Source organism: Podarcis liolepis, assembly GCF_965112155.1.
Source record: "Podarcis liolepis genome assembly, chromosome: 1".
Classification (NCBI taxonomy): domain Eukaryota; kingdom Metazoa; phylum Chordata; class Lepidosauria; order Squamata; family Lacertidae; genus Podarcis; species Podarcis liolepis.
Window position 1 is genome coordinate 107515130 of NC_139554.1, and position 21053 is coordinate 107536182.

The window sequence follows — 21053 nt, forward strand, 5'->3', positions numbered from 1 at the left end:
TAGGGATAAAAGAACTGTGCGGATATTGTCTAAATAGTATACGAAGCTACTGCAGAAAGAAGTTGCTATAGTAACAACTTGATCAGGCGAACATGGAGTAGGGGGTGAAATAAGTACCGACTCGTGTTTAGCCGTTCAGCTAACATCCGTATCCCGATAAGTGTCAGGAGGGAAAATAGAGATTTCAAAGATGCTCTACTCAGCAGCAGCTGGAACAAAACTACTAGCAGTAAAAACAAACAAACCAATTTCTCTTGCACCATGGAGCTCAAAAGTGACAGAGGGTTATCTCAGAACCTTATTGTAACTAATCAAAGTGTGAAAAAGGATCCCAGTTTTCCAGGTATGGCTGGAAAAGACTCGTGTCTGATGCTGTGGAGATAATATACATGCTTCCTCTTGTCCCAATGCTTCCCCCATGGGAAAACCACTCAATTGGAGCAAATGGCAATTCCGGTTTTCTCCAGATTGACGTTTGCTCCGATTGAACACTAAAGAGAAGGTTTCCCTGGGAAAGGACTGGCGCAAGAGGAAAACTGCTCAGAGCCATGCTTTCTTGGCATGGGAGAAGCAGAAGTGTGGGCAAGCCTGAGATACATAGACCAAAGGTATGACGAGGTGTAAGGCAACTTCCTGTACTTCCCTGAACAGCAGGGAGTTCAAAAGCCACAAGGAAGGCCTTTCTGTGCATCACCACATGATGTGTCTGTCCTATGGGCAGGATGCTAAGAAGAGCCCTAACCTGGCAGACTTCAACTCTTGTAACAGGACTATTCTAAATACTTTTAGGTGCCAAAACATTTTTATTCCCCCTGGTATTTAAATAAATACTGTTATTTCTACTGAGCGAGCTTTAGGGCATTTCCACCTAGTTGCTACTTGGGGGTTGGATTCAATGGCATACGGGCAAACTCAGCTTGTGCTATCATAGCTAACTGGGAGGTCTTGCGCAACAAACCTGCTTCCATGAAATTTTGCCATAAGGTAAGTGACAGGGAAATGCACTGCAAAATGTGGAATTAACACCTGCTTTGATGCAACATCATTCTAACCAGTCTACTCATCAAAAAGCCATCTTTGTCTAATTTCCCTGCAAACAAAATCAGAATGAACGCTCAGTAATCAGGTTATCTGGAAGAACCCTTAGTCTGTGTAAAGGTTGATCTGCTTTTTTCCATGAAAGTCATTCATCAGCCACCCTGAAGCAGCAGCTCAAAATTTCATAGCGGGCAGTGCCTAAAAGGTTACCTTTCCCCTTCAGGTGGCAAAATATGTTTTGTTTGTGAATTTTGTTTGTGAATTTGTTTGTGAAGGTCATTTAGACAGGTTATCTCTGTCAACAGACTGTGTGTGTGTGTGTGTGAAGAGCAGCTTAAATATTTCATGGGGGTATTGCCTTGACAGATTTGTTGTCACTCTTGGTTTTGTGCTTAAGAAATGCCTCTTTGACAGAAAGGTAATGCCATTCTGCGAAACAGTAAGACACCAAGCTAAAGATTTATTTCTCTAGGACACAGAATCGCTCTATAAAACTTTGAAGAGATGACTTATACAACACCAACAGTCAGGCTTTTTCCCCCAGCCAGAACTCACAGGAACTCTGTTCTGGCACCTCTCAGGTGGGCGCCGTTGTCAATATAAGAGAACAAGGGAGACATTCATCGTGAGTTTCGGCACCTCTTGTTTTAGAACAATAGCACTGCCAACAATTCACCCATTTCTCAAATTATTCTGTTTAGATTAGAATCAGGATGCAACCATAGTAAATGGAGATTTAAAAGCCATAAGGTTGGAACCAGACTTCATATGAACAGAGTTCCTCTAATAGAGGAAGGGGGGATGAAGAAGAGTTTGGCCCAGTTCCTACGAGATATGTGTGTGTGTGTGGTTGTAGCAATTTTTTGGATAGATTGGAATAGAGATTGGAAATGTTTAATTCAGAAGAAAAGTTCCTAAAATAACAATGTCTGGAAAGGGGATTTGCTTGCTCTCTTAAAGACCGCTCTTGGAGAAAGCAGGAGATGCAGTCTCGTTCCTGCTAGAGGCACTACAACACACTGCCTCAAGCTCCTTTACATCCCTTCCAGCCGCACTTGAGGTGCAAAGCTCTGGCAGTCATCATGGTTTCTTGCAGGCATAAGGATGCATTTGGACTTTTGAAACTGCCCGATCAAATTCTTGCTGCCCCTAGGATGCTACTATAGGTCCTGCAATACAGTGGTGCCCTGCAAGACGAATGCCTCGCAAGACGAAAAACTCGCTAGACGAAAGGGTTTTGCGAGAGTCGCTTCGCAAGACGAATTTCCCTATGGGCTTGCTTCACAAGACGAAACGTCTTGCGAGTTCTTGCGAGTTTGTTTCCTTTTTCTTAAAGCCGCTAAGCCATTAATAGCTGCTAAGCCACTAAGCCGCTAAGCCGCTAATAGCCGCTAAGCCGCTAATAGCCATGCTTCGCAAGATGAAAACACCGCAAGACGGAGAGACTCGCGGAACGGATTAATTTCGTCTTGCGAGGCACCACTGCACTGTTGTCTGCCTACTCCTTGCTATTGAAACCTAGATTAGTAGCTATAAGCAGCTAGCCTACATCAGTTTCACTAGGCCTCTTCCAGAACTCTGCAGGTTCACAAAGTGGCTGTAACAGCTAAGGGCTGAGCAGCAAAGGGTTAAGTGATGCTTATGGGTAAGCAGCTGAGGGTGATATGTTAGTCATGCCCAGAGGAGACCCAGTGATTTCAATAGCTGCGCTCTGAGTATGATCTAGTTGGATACTACTCTGAGTGCTTAGGGCAGGGATGAAAAAAACATTTTTTCAGCCAGAAGGCCACAACAGTAGCAGACATGGGGGGGGTGCCTCAAATTTCAGCAGCACCCTATACAACACCAACATTCAGCACCCCCTGCCTCCCACCTTTCGTTCTACATCATACTTGCAGCGCCCCCTGCGGCACATCCAAGGCTCCATGCCCAGTGCAACTGAACCAGTTGCACTCCCCTAAATCTGCCTCTGGCTACATCCTCTCATAGGCATCTCAGTGATGGGCAGGGCCAGATATGACTCTTACCTTTCAACACTAGGCTACGATCAAGTCACACAAAAATCAGAGGTGCCTGCACACCAGGGATGGGTGAATCTTTCAGTTTTGCTTTCTCTTAGTTCCCAGTCCCCTCCCCCCCATCTTAAGCCCAGCTCTCCTCATTTCCATATCAGTTTGCGATATGTATTAAAAGGAACTCCTCATGAACATTCACCAGCGAATTTCTCATCGCATACAATTTTTTGTATGCAATTTTGTCTAATACACACTTTTTTTTTTGCAAAGCAATAGCATAAACATTTTTGCGTGCTATTTTCAATGATATATGTGATTTAACACATACCTTACCCTAGTATATGCATTTTTCTACACGCTACTTGGCTAGAGAACTGCACTGCAAGATTCAGAGATGTGCAAATGTTGAAGGATGTCTGTGTTTTGGTTCACTTAGTGTCTTATCCTCAGCATGAGATTTATTACAATCATCTGCATATATCAGGGTTGCTGTTTTACGGTTCCCAATTGAAGAGGGAAAGTGATCAGGGCTGTTTAGCTCTGTTACAATGTTGTTAATATAAAGAATGAAAAGGAGGGCAGCTAGCGGACAACTTGGTCTGACACCTTTGTTTGGATACCCTTTGTCATCCTTCCATCTGTGCTGATCCTTATCTTCATAGTAGTATTAGTATGTAACTCCAGTATTAGGAGTAGCAGCCTTTTAGCGATGTTAGTCCTTGCCAGTTTACCCCACAGTAGCTTCCTATTAATTGTTTCAAATGCTGAGGAAAAATCAATAAAAGTGGCAAAAAACTGTCTGGGTGGACCACTGGTGTATTTATGCATTAGACAGTGTAGTACAAAAAATTGATCAACTGTACTATGGCCCTTCCCAAACCCAGCTTGTTCCTTGTACAATATATTATTTTCTTCCACTCAGCTTGTTAATTTCAGGAGAAGGCAGAGGCTGTAAATCTTAGAACTTATATCCAATAGGCTAACAGGCTGATAATTCTGGGGGCTGGCATGAGATTTATTACACACCCTTCACCCAGAATGTTCTAGGGTGGGTTACAGCAAAATAAAATGAATCATTAAAAACATGTTTAAAACAAATTGCAATCGCAACTGGAAATCACAATTAGGCTGCAGTTACAGATAGGCAGCCGTGTTGGTCTGCCATAGTCAAAATAAAAAAAATCCTTCCAGTAGCACCTTAAAGACCAACTAAGTTAGTTCTTGGTATGAGCTTTCGTGTGCATGCACACTTCTTCAGGGTGTATCTGAAGAAGTGTGCATGCACACGAAAGCTCATACCAAGAACTAACTTAGTTGGACTTTAAGGTGCTACTGGAAGGAAATTTTTTATTTTGACAATTAGGCTGGTTCACCTTGAAATATAAACAGAGTTGAATTTCTCCTCTATTGCTACCACACACACACATCTGTCCATTCAGAAACAGCCATTATCACAGTTCAATGACATACTCCAAGCAGGCAGAGGCACCTGAGAAGGATGCTTGAGGAAGATGGAGGCCCTCTTGGGCCTTGGAGTGACATGGCTTGAGGAGAGTTCCAGGGGCCAGATGGAGTGGTTCAGAGGGCCACATTCAGCCCCAGAGCCTAAGGTTCCACACCATCCTGGTAGGGTAAACTGAGAAGATCTTCACATCTGAATTCTAAGGTCAACCAGCAATTTTGGTCACATTAAATCATGCCAGCATCTCCATGAACTTTGAACAGTGGCACACTTAAATTAGACATGTTTAATTTGCCCCCTTCATGATAATGGTCCCTCACCTGGGCCTACTCTGAGTATAATTTAGTTGACTACAGCCCTCTGTGATCATGTTTTCAAGAACATCATTGTAGAGGAAATCAATTACCTTTATCAATTTCACTTTCAAAAGAGAATTTCCTTCTTCGGAGTTTGCTGTTGTCACCATCTGAATCATTAGTTGTTTGTGGCCTTATTGCGAGTTCAGCCTAGATAAGTGAGATATCGAGATATGATAGATTATACTCATTTCAAAGGTTGTTGTTTTGTTTTTAAAGAAAGAAAAATAAATTGTTTTCTGGGTGGAGCTCATAATATGAATTATGTGTATGCGTGGTTTTGAAAAGGATACAGATTTTAAAAGGTTTTAAAAGAAGAAAGTTAATTTGTGTGTGTGTGTGTGTGTGTGTGTGTGTGAGAGAGAGAGAGAGAGAGAGAGAGAGAGAGAGATGGGAAGGGAAGGAGGGAGTGAGAGCAGGAGAGAGGGACAGAATGTAAATTAAAGTGCCTTTTTCATCTTGTACTCAGAAGAATGATTTATGGATTGTTTATGTATTGATAATTTTTTTCCTCAGCAGTGTGTTCTCAGAAACCAGTTTGGTGAAGAAAAATGTGAAAACAACCCCTTGTGGGGATGCGTATTGCTGCAGACAGTAATGTAGTAGCTGATTATAATTAGCTATGATGTTTAATTACACATAAATTGTGATAAAAGTTGCACTGCATAACAATAAAGCTGGTACACTATGCACTCTTTGTTTTATTTCTCCAGCTCTTCCTTCTTTGATTATTTCATTATTTCCAAAGCTGAAACTGGCTCCTTCTCCTTTGGGCTACCATTTCCTTATCACGATGTTTAATTAATGTTTGATTATTTCTGGGTTTTTTGTGGAAATTTTCAGATGCATCCATACTTGAATGTTTCATTAGAAAATCAGCATAAAGACATTAGGAAGCAAAGTGGTGACTTCCCTCTGCAACACCCACAACCTGAAACATAGGGAAGTTATAGCCAAAAGCAACTGGCAGATGCTGGGCTTATGGAAGTACATTGTATGTGGTTCTGGGATGTATCATTTCAGATGGCAAGCAGGGCACCAAAAGCTTCAGTGCTCACTTGCATAAAACACATTTCCTACACATCCAAAAGCTTCCTCCCTCCACAGCTGTGCAGAGGGATCTGAAGATGACAAAAGAGACTTGGCAGGGCTTTCTCTCCTGATGGAGAAATAAGAGGCTTGATAGACCTCTTACTGGCTGTAAATGATGTTGCTAGCTCCATTTCCATCTAGAGTTCATGGAGTATGTAGGTCAACCCCATGACCTGTGGTGGGAAAACAGGGCTCAGTTGAACTTTATGGTGATACCCACCTATGGGAGGATGGATAATGTTTTATTTTTTTAAAAGGTTTGTTAAAAAATAATCAAAAAGAGCCCTTTTGCATTACAGTGATAAACAGAAGGATCCCAATACTGTCTCCATGGTGTGTTAATGTTCTCTGCCACACCCAATGCCTATTGGCAAACCTTCATCTTTTGGTCTGCCAACTCCTGACAAAGCCACAGCCTTTGCTTCTAACCGTGCAATCCTAGGTATGCTTATTTGTAAGCAAGTCCCACTGTGTTCAGTGGGGTTAACCCCCTGGGTGTGCACAGGGCTTCAGACTAAAAGTTCCAAATCAACAAGATGCTCTTCATCCTAATAAGATAGATTTGGATGCTGGCCTGCTAGCTAGGACCAAACCACGGAGATAATATTTGAAATCCTGCCTATTCCTCACTCTGTTGCGTTTAGCCTGATGGAGCTCTGCTGTTCATGTTGATGCTAGCCTGTGTTTCTCTCCTGTTCTACGGAACTGCAACAGGGCCAGCTCAAGGTGTTTCTGTTTTGGTGACTGGGCCAGAAAATTCAAGGCACACAACCTGAAAATAAAATAAATGAATAAACAAACAAACAGACTATTTGCGGTCATTTAATGGCATCTAAAGTTTGCCACTTGAGGCAGCTGCCACACTATGTACCATGGGTTGCAAAGCCAGGTCCAGATTCCAACTAGAAACAGATAGGATAGTGATTAGTAAAAATAAAGAGAATATCTTATGGCATCTTTTTATTTTATGCTTTAAGACAGCTAGCATGGTGTAGTGGTTAGGGTGTCAGACTAGGGCCTAAGAGATCAGGGTTAAATTCCCACTCAGCCATGAAGGTCACTGGGTGACCTTGGACCAATCACTGTCTTTCAACCTGAACTATTTAACAGGGTAGGTTTGAGGATGAAAGGAGGAGGGGGGGAAAACTATATCTACTCTCCTTGAGCTCCTCAGAGTAAAAGTTGGATAGAAGCGTAATAATAAATGAAGAAAAAAAGAGCTGATGGGGAAAAAATATGTCTAGCATGACAGCAATCCAGAGCTATAAAGACCAAAAGACATTTTGCCATTGATTTTAGTGGGCTTAAACTCTACTCTAAAGGGGATACATCTGAATCAAGGCTGACCTATCTTTTTATTTGTTAGTAGTATAATTGCTATTTCCTCCCCTGCTGGGATACTATTGTTTCATTTGTTTTTGTTTTTGTTTAATTTCATGTTTCTCTGTGTTTGAAAAAGCACTACATTTTCCATGCCCCCTCACTCACTGCTAAAATGAATAAATTCAGCCCAAAATGGGAAATCTCCTGCAACCACTTTGGGTGAGTGAGAGTAACTGTTGATAAACGGTGCCATTCCAGGTCATTTGTCAGCTTTGTTTCTGTCAAATTCTATAAGCCTTAAGATATTCATTAGTGAAAGGAAGTTTAGACATACTTTACGTACTTTGGGGTTTTCATTTCTCAAATTGAAAGTGAGCTCTAGATTGGTGAGGAAGAGATCAGAAAATTCAGGGTACATATCCAAAACTTCTAACAGGTCTTCTCGTTGGATCTTGTGCAAGTCACAGTAGGTTAAAGCCCTCACATCTGCATTGGACTTTCCTGGTTTTGCATAAAGATGGACCATCTCTCCAAAAATATCATTTTTGCCTGCAACAATAATTGGGGAATGGGGGAACAGACACATTTACACATGGCCTTCTGCCATATTACAAAAATAAGAAACAGGACATGTTCTCCAAAAATCTGTGATCTCACACTTACAATCTGATGTCATATGGGCTCAGACAAATTGCATCATGTGATTATGCTTCTTGCATATATCCGCTTTTGTGGTAACAAGCCACAAATATGTCCTGCATTTGCTCAGAGGCATATTGCCTTTTTTTATCATTTCACATGTTCCAAGACTTATTTGCTTGGTTACTTGTTTGTTTATAGCATTTTTTTACCCTACACTTCAGATGAAAAGACCCCCCCCAAAGCAGCTTACCGTACTTTCCCATGTATTAGACAAGGGTTTATTACTCCAAAATAAAGTAAAAAATGGGGGAGGGGGTGTCATCTTATACAGGGGTAGTGCAGAGGGGGGCGACAGGCAGTTGGTTGCATTCGCGAGCAGGATCTAGCGATTGGGTGGGTGAATGGTATCTGCTGCAGGGGCTGCTTTGGATTGGCTACTGCTTTGTCAGTTGGGTGGGTTATTTGTGGATGCGTAAAGAGCTGCTTTGGATTGGCTACTGCTTTGTCAAATGGGTGGCCCATTGGCGGATGTAGCAAGGGCTGTTTTGGATTGGCTCCCGCTTCGGAAATTTGGCTTGCGATTGTTAGCGTTTGCCAGTTGGGCGAGTGTTATTCGATCAGTCATTCCCCCCCCCCAAAAAAAAAATTGCTCAACAACTCTGGTCAATTCTCCCCCCAAAAAGCTCAACAACTCTGGGTAATCCTCCACAGAAAAAGATCAACTATGCTGTGCCATCTCCTCCCATTTTCTTAAATTTGAATCCCCCAAAATAGGGGGAGTCTTATATATGGGGGTGTCTTACAGACGTAAAAGTATGGTATATAAGTTCAATAACAATAACAGCAAGACAGTCCCTGCCCACAGGCTTCAAATCTAAAAGACACAGCACAAAAGGAGATAGGGATAGGGAGGGAGGAAAGCAAGCAACCTCAGCCATCAGTTCTTAAAAGTTGCAAACTTCTTATCATTACCAGCTTGCACAGAAACAGTTCTGGGGGAGGAGGATTCGATCTCTGAGCCAAGCTAATAGAGGGGACCCTATAGTCCTGTCTCATGTCTCCCTTTGCTGCAGCCGGATGCAATAGTCAATCAGGTAGCTTAATGTAAGCCTCCTTTTAGGGATCTTAACTCTGTTCTTATGAACTGGACTTTTCTCTTTCTTTAATTCTGATACATCTGCAAGACCAGTTCTGGTCTAAGAAGGGATTTGTGATACAGCTTTCTTGGGTTCCACCAAATTTCCAAATGCTTACCCAGGATTGCCACCACCATATCATTCTTGAGGATTTCGATGGAGCCTCGCGACAGGAAGTAAAGCGCCGTCAGAATATCGCCAGAGTGGACAAGGGTGTCTCCGGGAGGTGCGTGCGTCGTCTTAAACTTCATAGCCAAAGCGCGGAGACAGCCTTTACTTGCTCCCTGGAAAGCTTTGCAGTTTTGAAGTAAACTTTGGTTGAGGTGGAGACAGATATCTGCTTGTAAACATTCTGGAAACCCCTTTAGGACCTGACGAAGACAAGGCGAGAGTTCAGAACCAAACCACAAATTGGCCTTGAGTTTCTGACATCTTTTTGCTCAGTTAGGAAGCACTTAGGGGTTTTTTTTGAGGGGGGGTGTCATTCAGCTCTTCTGGCTATGCTGCCTAGATAACAAACTGGTATAGAGCAAGCGATAGAATGAGGTCAAAATGTAATCAGAAAATGAGCTGGGAAAATTGGCATGGGTGAGCAGATTCTTGCGCTGATATAGTCTACTATGCGGCAGCTGCATATTATACTATTTCTTTCGACGGGGTAACTGAATCCATATGATTGCGGCTAGGTATTGTGCATGCTGATGTGTGTAACTGATGCTTTCAGTTTGAATTACAAATCTGATCTGTATTTATTAGTTAATGGCGAAATGACCCATCTTGGTCAGAGATGGTGCCTTGCCTAACTGCTCCTACAACATGTGCGGTCAGATTTGTGGAACACTGAAAATCCTTCTTGCCCTTTTCTCACAGAGGTAGCAGCAGTGCCGAGTAAGAACTGATGGGTACTTGGACAGGTCTAGAGAATAATGTGCACCCCACTTCTCTGCTTTACAAGTCTCTGCCAGTAGGTCAGCCAATGCAAAGTTTGACCCCATTTTGCCTATGGGTGCATTGGAATTGTTTTTTAGACATTTTATCATTAGTGTGTTTGCCACCCTGGGCTGGGCTGCTTTGGAGGAATGGGGTGGGATATAAATTTAATAAATAATACTTATAGCAACAGCAATGATTCATAATAACTTAAGTAATGGTTGCAAAATTTTTAAATTTTTAAATTTTTAAAGTTATACTGCTTTAAGTCTGGGATAGCTCAGTTGGTAGAGCATGAAACTCTTAATCCCAGGGTTGTGGGTTTGAGTCCCACGTTGAGCAAAAGATTCATGCACTGAAAGGGGTTAGATCAGCAGTTCTCAGCCTGTGGGTCCCCAGATGTTGTTGGACTACAACTCCCATCATCCCTGAGTTCTGGCCTTGCTAGCTAGGGGTGATGGGAATTGTAGTTCAACAACATCTGGGGACCCACAGGTTAAGAAAGGCTCGGTTAGATTAATGAACCTCGTGGTCCCTTCCAACTCTACAATTCTATGATTCTATCTTCAGTGATCCTGGGTTTGTTCAGGGTTCTGAGAGTTGTTAGGAGGTTCATCACAAAGCTGCAATTCCCAGCACCCTTAACAAACAACAGTTCCCAGAATTCTTTGAGGGAACCCATGATTGTCAATGTGCTTTAAACATATGGTGTGGCTGTCCTCTTTGCTATGCAATTTATTCCATATCTGCTAATCGATGTCAATAATCTCATTCCCTTTATTAGATAAATGCTGTTCACAGTTCAGTCAGTGAGACAGAATTTTGCAGCTGGATCTGAGAGAAACAGACTTCAATTCCACCTCAACCAATAGGTTGACCATGTGTCCTACTTTAGAGGTAAAAGCCTCCAGAAGAACTGTCTGGTCCAAGTCTGGTTGAAAGATAAAGAACCAGAACAAGGGATAGCATTGCAAATTGGAGTAATTAGGTCTAAATCTGAATTAAAACACATAAATATTCATACACTAATTTTATGCAAATTTTATCACATTTTGTCCTCTTTTTGGTTGATGCATTCCCTCTTTTACAGCAATTAGTAAGTGACCACCATAGTAAGTGACTGGCTGAATCTCAACATTGTAGCTATTTCTCATATACATGACACCTTACATTCCCTGTATATTATGCTGAACTGGAGAAGCTAAAAAAATTCATAGAATATCTGGACAGAAATGGCTTTTTAGGGCCAACAGAGCAATCCTACACGTGTTTACTCAGGAGTAAACCCTAATTGTGTTTAATGGAGCATACTCCCAGGTACGTATGCACAGAATTGTGGCCTAAAACATATACAATAGATTAGATTTTATTAACTATCAGGTGGGTCTATTTATCCACTACTTAAGAAATGTGTCATATCCACAAATACAACATTACTTTTATATATGATGTTAATGATGTAGTACCCAAAAATGATTATAGTAAATCTTCAGGCTTAGTTATTTCAATAGGTTTTTGTTTCACTTCAGCACAATAAAGGTCTGTGCATCCATTTAAGATTTTGTTACAAAAATATCAGCATCACGTCTCCAACTTTAACAACAGCAAAAAGCAGCAGCAACAAATGAATGACTTATATTTGACATGAGAATATCACTTCACCAAAGCCAAGCTATGATTCAAGAAATGACCTTAAATAATTATTTTGACATGTTTTCTATGATTTGGAAGTAAACAATAGAACTTGCACTGTGAAAGAACAGAGAACATTGTTAAAACAGATGTTCATACAAAAAGTTGAACAATTCAAGGACTTGGGACCAGATGTGCCATTTGAGTAAGGAGAGGTAAGAATCTCAACTAGGTTTATTTATTTAGTTAAGAAAAAGATTATTTATAGTGGTTGTTCATAACTATAGCCATGCTAGATGTCAGTCACCTTTTAAATTGCTTATGTATGTATGACTGGGTCATGGGTCCATTTAATTGTTTATATGACTCAGACATTGGACTTAAGTTAGTAATGTCCATTAATTTCAATGGGTTTATGCTCAGTTGAATACCAGCTCCTAACCATTAAATAAAATGTGCTCTGAGGAACAGTTGAGAAGCATTTCCCCATCCCACTCCTTAGATGGCACCCCTGTTCAGGACATAGAAATCACATCTTAGAAGAAGCCAGAATAGGCAAAAGATAAATAGGCAAAAATCATTTAATAGGCCACACAAAGTCAACTACATCCAGGGCTTTCTTGTGACAGTGCTTGCCACTACAGAATACCAGAACCTATATATTTTGCTGCTCATGGCAGCCATTTTGTGCTAGCACCAACGGACACATTTATCAATATATAAGTACCAGTACCTCATTTTAAAAAACAAACACAGCTCTTACTATAACTAACAAAACTACACCCATGGTAAAATGGTTGCTGTATCTGAGAAATTGCTCTGACAGTTCCATATTAGGACATGCAAATTTATGCTTTGGGTTGCAATAGTATAGTACCCCAAACAAACAAATATTGTGCTGTACTGTGCTATTGCAGAGATACACACCAGTGTGAATGGTTTGGGATCAAGTTACCTTAAAAAATGAAGCTTCACTCAAATTCACATGGCCAGGCCAATTCTATGCCCGCTTACTCAAAAGTGGCACCAATTTCCACAGTACTCATTTCCTTGTAAGTGTGCCCAGGGACTGCATTCTAAGAAAAGTCTCATTATTCATGGCATGAAAGCCTTCTTCAGCTGTTCTTTGGCATTAACACAATAGGAGAGACAGCTGCATTCTCTGTCACTGTTCCCACCAACACCTTCCACAAAGCAAACTTTTGAAACAGAAAGTCCTGATTTCCCAGGATCTAAAATTCATAGAAAGCCTTCACAAGCAGAGGAGGCTTTCTGCTTCAGAAGCTCCGAACTCTAATTTGTGGAGGTGGTTCTGGAATGTGGTGGTTCTAGAGTGCTCATCCTCACTCTCCCACCAAGAGTGGCGTGATCACGCTGAAGAAAAATTCCTGAGGGGAGTGTTACAGAGTCAGCCAATTGCATAACAATGCAAGTATTATAGAGTGATATCTTGTCGCAAGGAAATATTTACCCTACCCTGTTACCGATACCATAATTTGAATTTCATCCCAACTCTCTCTTATCTGAAAATTAAAGATTATTCAGCAATTCAATCATATGAATGCCGCTTTCAGCCGTGATTCACCCCCTCATTCCACATACTGATTAAATGGGTATAAACAGTTAGTGAGCCACTAAAAGCTGCTAAAGGGGAACCAGTCTTCACTCAGTTCCCTTTGAGAGTGTGCTCACAGATCAGGGACATTTTATTGTACGGAAAAAGTTTTGGCAAAGTTTTCTGATAGAATGCCTAGGAAAAAGCTTATTTTATCTAGGACAACAGCAGCCTGTCCCCATCTTTACCTGCAAAAACTAGTTAATGTGAGATATGCTTAGTCATTAAGAACAGCCAAGCATTTTAATAATTGGGACTAGTTGACTACTTTATATTGCCTGAGGGTAAAACAATTTTAACAGCGCCTCAGGCTTCACTGGGATCACTTCCAAAAAGTGTGCTTCAGGAATACATGTTTTTCAGACCCATTCTAAAATTTCTTCAATTTCTACATAATGTAAGCATGTTAGAAAAATTTACTTTATATACCCATAATGAGCACAGAACCATCTGACCTTCTTAGAGCCCTCTCATTCTGAAGGCTCGCTGGGCAATTTAAAGGATTAAATCATACTAAGATAGTATTTCTCAACACTATCTTTGAGAAACCTTTCTCAAGTCAACCATCTCCCAAGCTTGCCTGCTTCCCATATCCAGCACAGATGCTTGGTTGAGAAAGTGGCTAGATGTACTATTTACAAGATGTGTGTGTATGTGTGTGTTAGTTTTAGCCCGCTGGAGATTAGGGGTGGGGGAGTGGAAGAGAAGGACTTGGGGAGAGGGCAGGTAGATATGGGGTGGTGGTGGAGAGGCTGAATGAGGGGGATTATTAGAGAGAAAAGGAGGGTGTTCCTTTTCCACTGCATGTCATCTGCAATAAATGTCATGGCTGGGTGGTTACCCACGCACCTGACCATAACACGCACGTAGTTTTTAGAGGAGGAAAATCCGTAGGCATGCCACCCGTAGGCATTCCCTTCATAACACGCACAGACATTTCCCCTTACTTTCTAGGAGGAAAAAAGTGAGTGTTATGGTGCAAAAAATACGGTAAGTTCCAGGATCGTATAAATTCAGAATTTCTGAATTTGTTAAGTATATTAACTGCATTTACACAACAACAGGGACTATATATGTAGCAAGAGTCTGATTGTAATAATTGACTCATTTCAGAGGGGTAGCATGAGTGACACTTTTGCCTCTGCTGCTGGTTCACCTCCAACTAGCCTTGAGATGACACTGGAAGAGTTAACTGAAATGGGTAAGGAAGGAACTCAGGAAAAGCATATAAGGAAGGGCAGGAGATTATGGCCAACTTCTACAAACAGCACACAGAAGACTTGGAATCTCCTGTCCTTTTCAGCATCCCAGATGCCAGTTGACTGGCCCATAATTTTACATGCTAGTGGCTACTCAGCTTTTATAGCCCTGATCACAAGCAATATTTTCACAATGACATTTCTGCTGGTGCATGCAGTGTTGACAATGACCAAATTATATTCTTTTTATGTCAGCATTTGGATCCCAGTTATAGTAAGTCCCAAATCCACTCTACCCAACTGTTGCACATTGGTATGTTACCAGTGGCACAGCTGAATTGTATGACAAAAGAAATGGAGAAGTAGAGAGAAAGAAACGAACAAATTAATTAGACTCTGATCATATCTCAATACAAGAATGACACATTTTCTTTTTATGTATTAGCTATTCAAAATAGGGCTCGGAAGGACGTTTCCTTCTTTTCAATATAAGGATCATAAGGATTTGTTTTCATGAAAGGAGCTACAAATATGTGAGCATTTTCTTTCTTATGTGAAAAATAAACTGTATGCTTTCCTATGTATTAAAACAGTTTTATTTTAAAAGCAAAGATTTTTTTTAAAAAAGGCCTTTCACTGTATTAAGTAGGAATATAATTAAATAATGCATGCATTTGTTTTTCGCAGCAGCAACTGTTACTGCTTTGGACTTGATGTCATTCAGTTTGCAGAACTAAAATTTGCCAAATACACCTTACAGTATTCAAGCTGCCTGCCTTTAGATGTTCGTCCACGCCTTCCAAATCCCACTGGTGTTGGCAAGAATTCTGCATGCAAGTTGGATGAGAATGGGATCCCTCCTAGTTAACCATCATGCAAGGTCAAGCAGCTCAAAGCTTGAGTGGGTCTGTGAGGTCTGCACATAGTTCTGATCTTGGGACAGCAGTGGGAAAGGGGGAACCATTGGTGCTTGCCAGTAGCATGCATGCGGTGTGAATGAAAAGGCACCAACACAAAAGAAAGCACAGAATGATAGGCATGACAACTTCCTTTGAATGTGACATTTTTACAAAATAGCTAACCATATGCACAGAACCTTTTTTGGGCAGAGAAGAGTGCTCAGAGCTGTGGGGTCAATAAGTGGATAATACATCCATGGATAATAAACGTGGCACCTTCAGAAAGGTTTTCGGTTTAAATCGTTTCGGTGCTGGGTTCGTTTTTTGCCCCATGTCTGTTTTTGCCAATAGTATTATTATTTTATTTCGTATCCATCACATTGTCATGCAGAAAAATGTTACAAATTGAAACATAAAGCATTAAAAACAAGTATGAAACTCAACAGTTAACATGGATAATTATTTTTTTTTACACTGGAATTAAATTGGATATAAATACCTCCTGCTCTTACCAGTGGGTGGTGTTATTCCATGTATTTAGGTATGAAGCAGACAAGAAAGAGATAAATCTTTCATAAGTATAGCATACAAAAGACAGTTGGCATATCAACCTTGCATTCTTGCACTAAGGTGTGTATGTGTATATATATATATACACACATATACATATACCATATGTATTCTGTTTAGATCACTCATTTAGTTATTGTTCTAAAACTAAATGTATTTAATTTCATGAGAGCATTAAAAATAACATATTACAAAATAAGCCACTAAACTGTGTTTATTGTTTGCAATAAACTGCATTCAATACTGCTTTCCAACATATAAAGTCTTACATCATGCACAGCTTAGCTGAACAACCATACGGTTGGTATTAGACTTATCATTTAAAATAATGCACATTTTCAGGTAGGTTTCACATTTATTAGGCTGTAAACTTACACCAATTTACCTGGCACTTAAATCTGAGTAGATACACCTAATGTGCTGTTAATGAATGCCGATTATACATTTTATTAGGAGCATTTCTGCCACTAAATGCCCTATGAAGCAACTGGATACAGCTGTACCAATTGTATCTCAATGACTTTATCCAACAGTATTCCATGGGCTCCGATGCTCCGAAGCTGAGATGCTTCTGGTGGGGTCATGCAAGCTACAGCTAAAGACTCAGGAATCTAGAGCAGGTATGGGGAACATTTAGCCCTCTGGATGTTGCTGAATGACTACTTCCATCAGTCCCACCAAGCATGGTGAATGGCCAGTGGTGGTGAGAGCTGTAGTTCAGCAACATCCAGAACACTTGTATAGAGCAACTCTTGTTGGGATACAACCTCTCGAAGTTGAGAGTGGAATACAAAGTTCCACTATGGAGGGCACTCTTTCAGTGCAAACATTTCTGCTTGGCTGATGAAACAATCTCCTCCTTCTCCCACTATGCGCTGCTCTGGGCATTCTCTTGACCCCACAGAGCCAATTTAAGGGGGCGAGGCTGTGCAGGGGCAGAAGAAGAGGGAAAGTCCTGTAGTGCTAGTGGGACTTATTGTGTAGGCAACTATCTAGTTGAATCCAGCCCTGAATGCTCCCCTTAATTGTATTGGTCCCCATGGAAATTGGATTAAGGTGTTTCTAGACAGAGGGCTTTCTGAGTCTCAGCATTCAATGCCAGACATGTAAAAGCCATAAAAGGATTGTCCTTCTTCCTGTGCTTATCAGCACTAGTCTCGACAAACTAACTGGGGTTTAGCAGGATCAGTGCTGGAGGCACTATTCAAAAGAGGGACTGCGGGGCAAACCTTTATTCTAATTGGTACCACTTCCTTTTGATAACGTGCTTTCCACTTCTGGCTTAATGACATTAGGGAAGGTCTCTTTGAGACTTTGACTTAAATGGAACGAATTGGTGCTGTATCATTAAACCAGAAGTGGAAATAAATGTATCAAAAGGAAGACGTACCAAGGGATTTTCACATCCTCCTGAAGCACATCTCTCATCGACTTCAGCTGGTTTAGGTTTTCAAACATCTCGCTTCAAAGAGGCTGCATTTCCCTGGATGAAACTGTGGGCAGGCATGTAGGCTGTGCACAAATGATGATAGTTTTGTAGCGCTGTCATTGCCAACATGTCCCACCTCAGTGTCTGTTCAAACCATAGATCCCAGAAGCCTAACCAGCATGTCTGAAATGTTTTCATTTGAACAGATGGGGGAGAAACTCATTTAGTTCACATTTTAACGCAAGCCCATCCAATTTGTGCCCTTTTCTTGCTCCAGTTTGTCCTCTCAAAATTGCACATGCACACACACACACGCCCCAGCTGCTTTTTCTCCTTGTCTGGAAAAATATTGCCTTTCCCTTCATGGGTTGCAAAGCAACTGGTGTACGTATGTGTGTGATTTTGATCAAATGAACAGCAGCAAAGAAAATGATTTCATTGCATAGCGCTTAGGTTTTTGTTTGCTGTCTTTGAATCTGCTTTTCAGTAAAACAACAACAACAGGGATAGAAACATGCAATTGCAAACCAAGAGTCCTTTGAACTCTAAGCATCCCATCCGTCAGAGCAACTTGACACAGAAACTGTCCTCTTCAACATCCACTTAAAATGCTTTTGGCTCTTATGTAGTTATATAACACTATGCTACCTCTCTTTCAGCAACGAAGTCGCAGTTTGTATTTTATGTGCAACTGCTTCATTTCACAGGTCAGTGTGTGTCTCTGTGTGTGTGTGTGTGTGTGTGTGTGTGTGTGTGTTATTGCTCATATAATCCAAAGTATGAGGGATCTAAAGCAAGTTTTCTGTAAAACTACGTTAGAAATGCTACAGACTAGCTTCCACAGCCAAATCCACATGCTGTCAAACCATTACACTTGCCCAAAAAGGGTGGAAATGGTTGCTCTATGAATCTGTACCACATTGAATTGAATCATTAATGGCTTTTAACATGACACTGCATTATACAGAAATGTATAATGGCATGAATGTGAAACCAGAAAGTATCCTTGGGCCAAAAAACAAAAATAAATAAATATGTATTCAGTACAGGCCCCTAAGGCCATCATAAGTCAAGAGACACATTCCTCTCCCTGTACCATAATTATCAATGTACATTTTTTAGCAATCAAAAGCAGATTTACATACCATGTTCATGTCAATGCCATTTGTGTATGTCCATGCATGCTGAAAATATTCCTCAAGCCGCTGCCTCAGTGGGTTGGGAATTTGATGAAAGCGTATAAACTCTTTTACACGCAACATCTGCATGTGATACCGTGCAGTCCCTGAATACAGTCTTTGGATTATTGCGGATACATTTCCAAAAATGCTTGCATACATCAATGCTGGGATCAAACAAACAAACAAACAAACAAACAGTTAGATAATATCACCATACTGGTTGTTATAACTTCAAAAAATTAACAGTAAGCCCAAATTAGATTTTATAACGTCTTGAGCTTTGTTGTCTGAGGCCGGGGGCAGGAGTCTTGTTAGAATAAATTTATAAACTGGAAGGAAAAAGCAGGCGCTTCTCTGGCTGGCTTAGCCCTCCGAGGCTTGGGGCAAGTATACCCGGCTGCCCCCTCTGCCTCTGCATGGGCCTGCCTCTAGGCGTTGTTGGAATCCCAACTGCCATCAGCCTCAGCCTGTATGGCCAATGGTGAGGGATAATAGGAGTTGGATTCCATCAACCTCTAAAAGGCCACACTGTGTTGAAGGCTATATTCCAAAATGTCACCCCATTCACGACAAAGTGCCCTTATCTTGTGAACCGCTGTGAGATCTTTTGATCTAATAAATGAATAATAAATAAAATATATGCTAATGAACTTCAACGGTAGCCATGACTGCAGATGTACAATGGGTTGTTTTTACTCGTTGGATTTTCTGCGGAAAAAGGAAATCCAGATTAAATGTAATTAAATAAATAAATAAATACCAGCTGGTATTTTGATGGCAACCATGTCATATGGTTGATGCTATAAAACACTTGTGTGCATCAAATGCTCTGATTTCACAATAAACTCTCATCTGGAGGCTCACTTAAACTGCTTAACTTAGAATCAGTTGTGCTACTTGTTGAAGTGGTTATGGAGAGTTAAAGAGCAGGGAATGGAATGGAGAGTTTTAGGGGAAACAAGTCAATAGAACAGAATGGCTGTATCTTTTTTTTAATTATTATTTTAAGAATAATTTTTTATTAACCGACCAATCACATCAAATCAAACCAAATTACATAAATTCCAAATTACACAGCCGAATTTTAAATTTTTGTTGGGGGTACCCATATTTCAAGTTCTGAAGGGATCCAATCAACTTCTTGCTTCTTACTGCTGTTTTAATGTCCACAAATCTAACCTTATGATATTCAAAGTACTATCCAGTCCTTTCTTATTATTTTTCCACATCTCTTGTTGTTATTTTCATATATTTTTCCTTTCTCTTTGTGACCTCTGATAGTCTCCGCAAGCTGGTTAGAACAGTTTGTAATCCTGCGTGGATATTTTTTTTTTAATCCAGTAGCCATATCCAGACGTTTTCCATATAACATCACTTCCATACATCAAAACAGTCTTAGCGTCATTAATCTTCACCAATCTGCCTCCTTTCTCAAAACCTCTGAGGAGATTCACCAGGAATGCAGTCTGAAAACAAGTCCGTTCTTCCTCCCAGCTATAAATCCTTTGGCAAGATGGCGACTCCGAATTAATTGCTGCGCCATTCCAAAAGCTCTTATTGCTTCTCGATCTCCATAAAGCATACTTTTGGTTAAAGTTTATCTCCACACAGACCTTAATCATCCTGCTTGGGTCAGTTCAACCGACGGTTCTAATGAGGAGGGGTTCTTGTAAATCACATAGAAGGAAAGTAAAAAAGGTTCCCCCCCCCCATTCAGCCCCGTTGTCAACATACCCCGCCTTTGGTGTATCTTCATCGTAAAATATTCCTGTTTCTCCAGCCCGTCGTCTTCTTTCGCAGAGGTCACTTAAATTAGCAGACTTCACTCCCCTTCTTCACTTGAAATATGTGCATTTGCTTCTTTTGTAATTAATTATTCCAAATTGCTGCAACTAGTGCGCGATCAGAGACAGCGTCCAGGAGAGCCGAGGTACACACGGGGGCATTCTGCCTAGGGCCCTCACCCCCTTCTTTCGAATTAGGGGGTGATTTATGGGCACAGCAGGCAAGGGCAGTGTTCCCCATTTCCTTGGGGCAACAAGGGAGGCTGCCTACTCCCATAACAGCCTCTTAATTACCCCGTGTGGGTTGGAGAGATGGTATTGTCGGCCATCTTCCAATGCGCCCCCTAGTGCCCCCCAGAATGGCTGTATCAACGTCTCCGATACTCAGACAAGGAATTCAGAGCTGTTATCTCCAAATGTTGTATTTTGTAATTTTGTTCAAAGTGGAACAGATTCCCACGAGAGGTGGCGGACTCTCCTTCCTTGGAGGTTTTTAAGCATGGTTGTCTGTCATGTATGAAGGACGTGTGATCCAGAATTGGCCTCCACAGTCACTTACAGACTCATTGTTAAAACCGTGTTTATGGAAGACAATCTTACTTGGCTACGAGTGATCGCCAAAGAAGAAAAGAAGAAGAAGAATGAAGTAGCTGAGATTCCTACACTGAATCCTCCAGCTCTACAACTCTGTGATTCTATATTATGGGCATATTTACAATCACTTTGGATATATGATTGGTCTACTGAATG

The 21053-nt window shown here is 41.0% G+C and overlaps 1 protein-coding gene across 12 annotated transcripts in view; it reads right to left on the minus strand.

The window, feature by feature from the left end:
* KCNH7 (potassium voltage-gated channel subfamily H member 7) overlaps positions 1 to 21053 on the minus strand; it is a 254188-nt gene that overhangs the window by 17553 nt on the left and 215582 nt on the right. For 11 of the 12 annotated variants that reach the window (XM_083493550.1, XM_083493549.1, XM_083493548.1 and 8 more), the window contains 4 exons: positions 18484 to 18683; positions 9183 to 9435; positions 7630 to 7835; positions 4922 to 5021 (listed from right to left, as the gene is read on the minus strand). In XM_083493550.1, the coding sequence (XP_083349676.1) occupies positions 4922 to 5021; positions 7630 to 7835; positions 9183 to 9435; positions 18484 to 18683 (759 nt within the window). The remainder of the gene's footprint in view (positions 1 to 4921; positions 5022 to 7629; positions 7836 to 9182; positions 9436 to 18483; positions 18684 to 21053) is intronic. The other variant, XM_083493552.1, reaches the window with a different exon arrangement.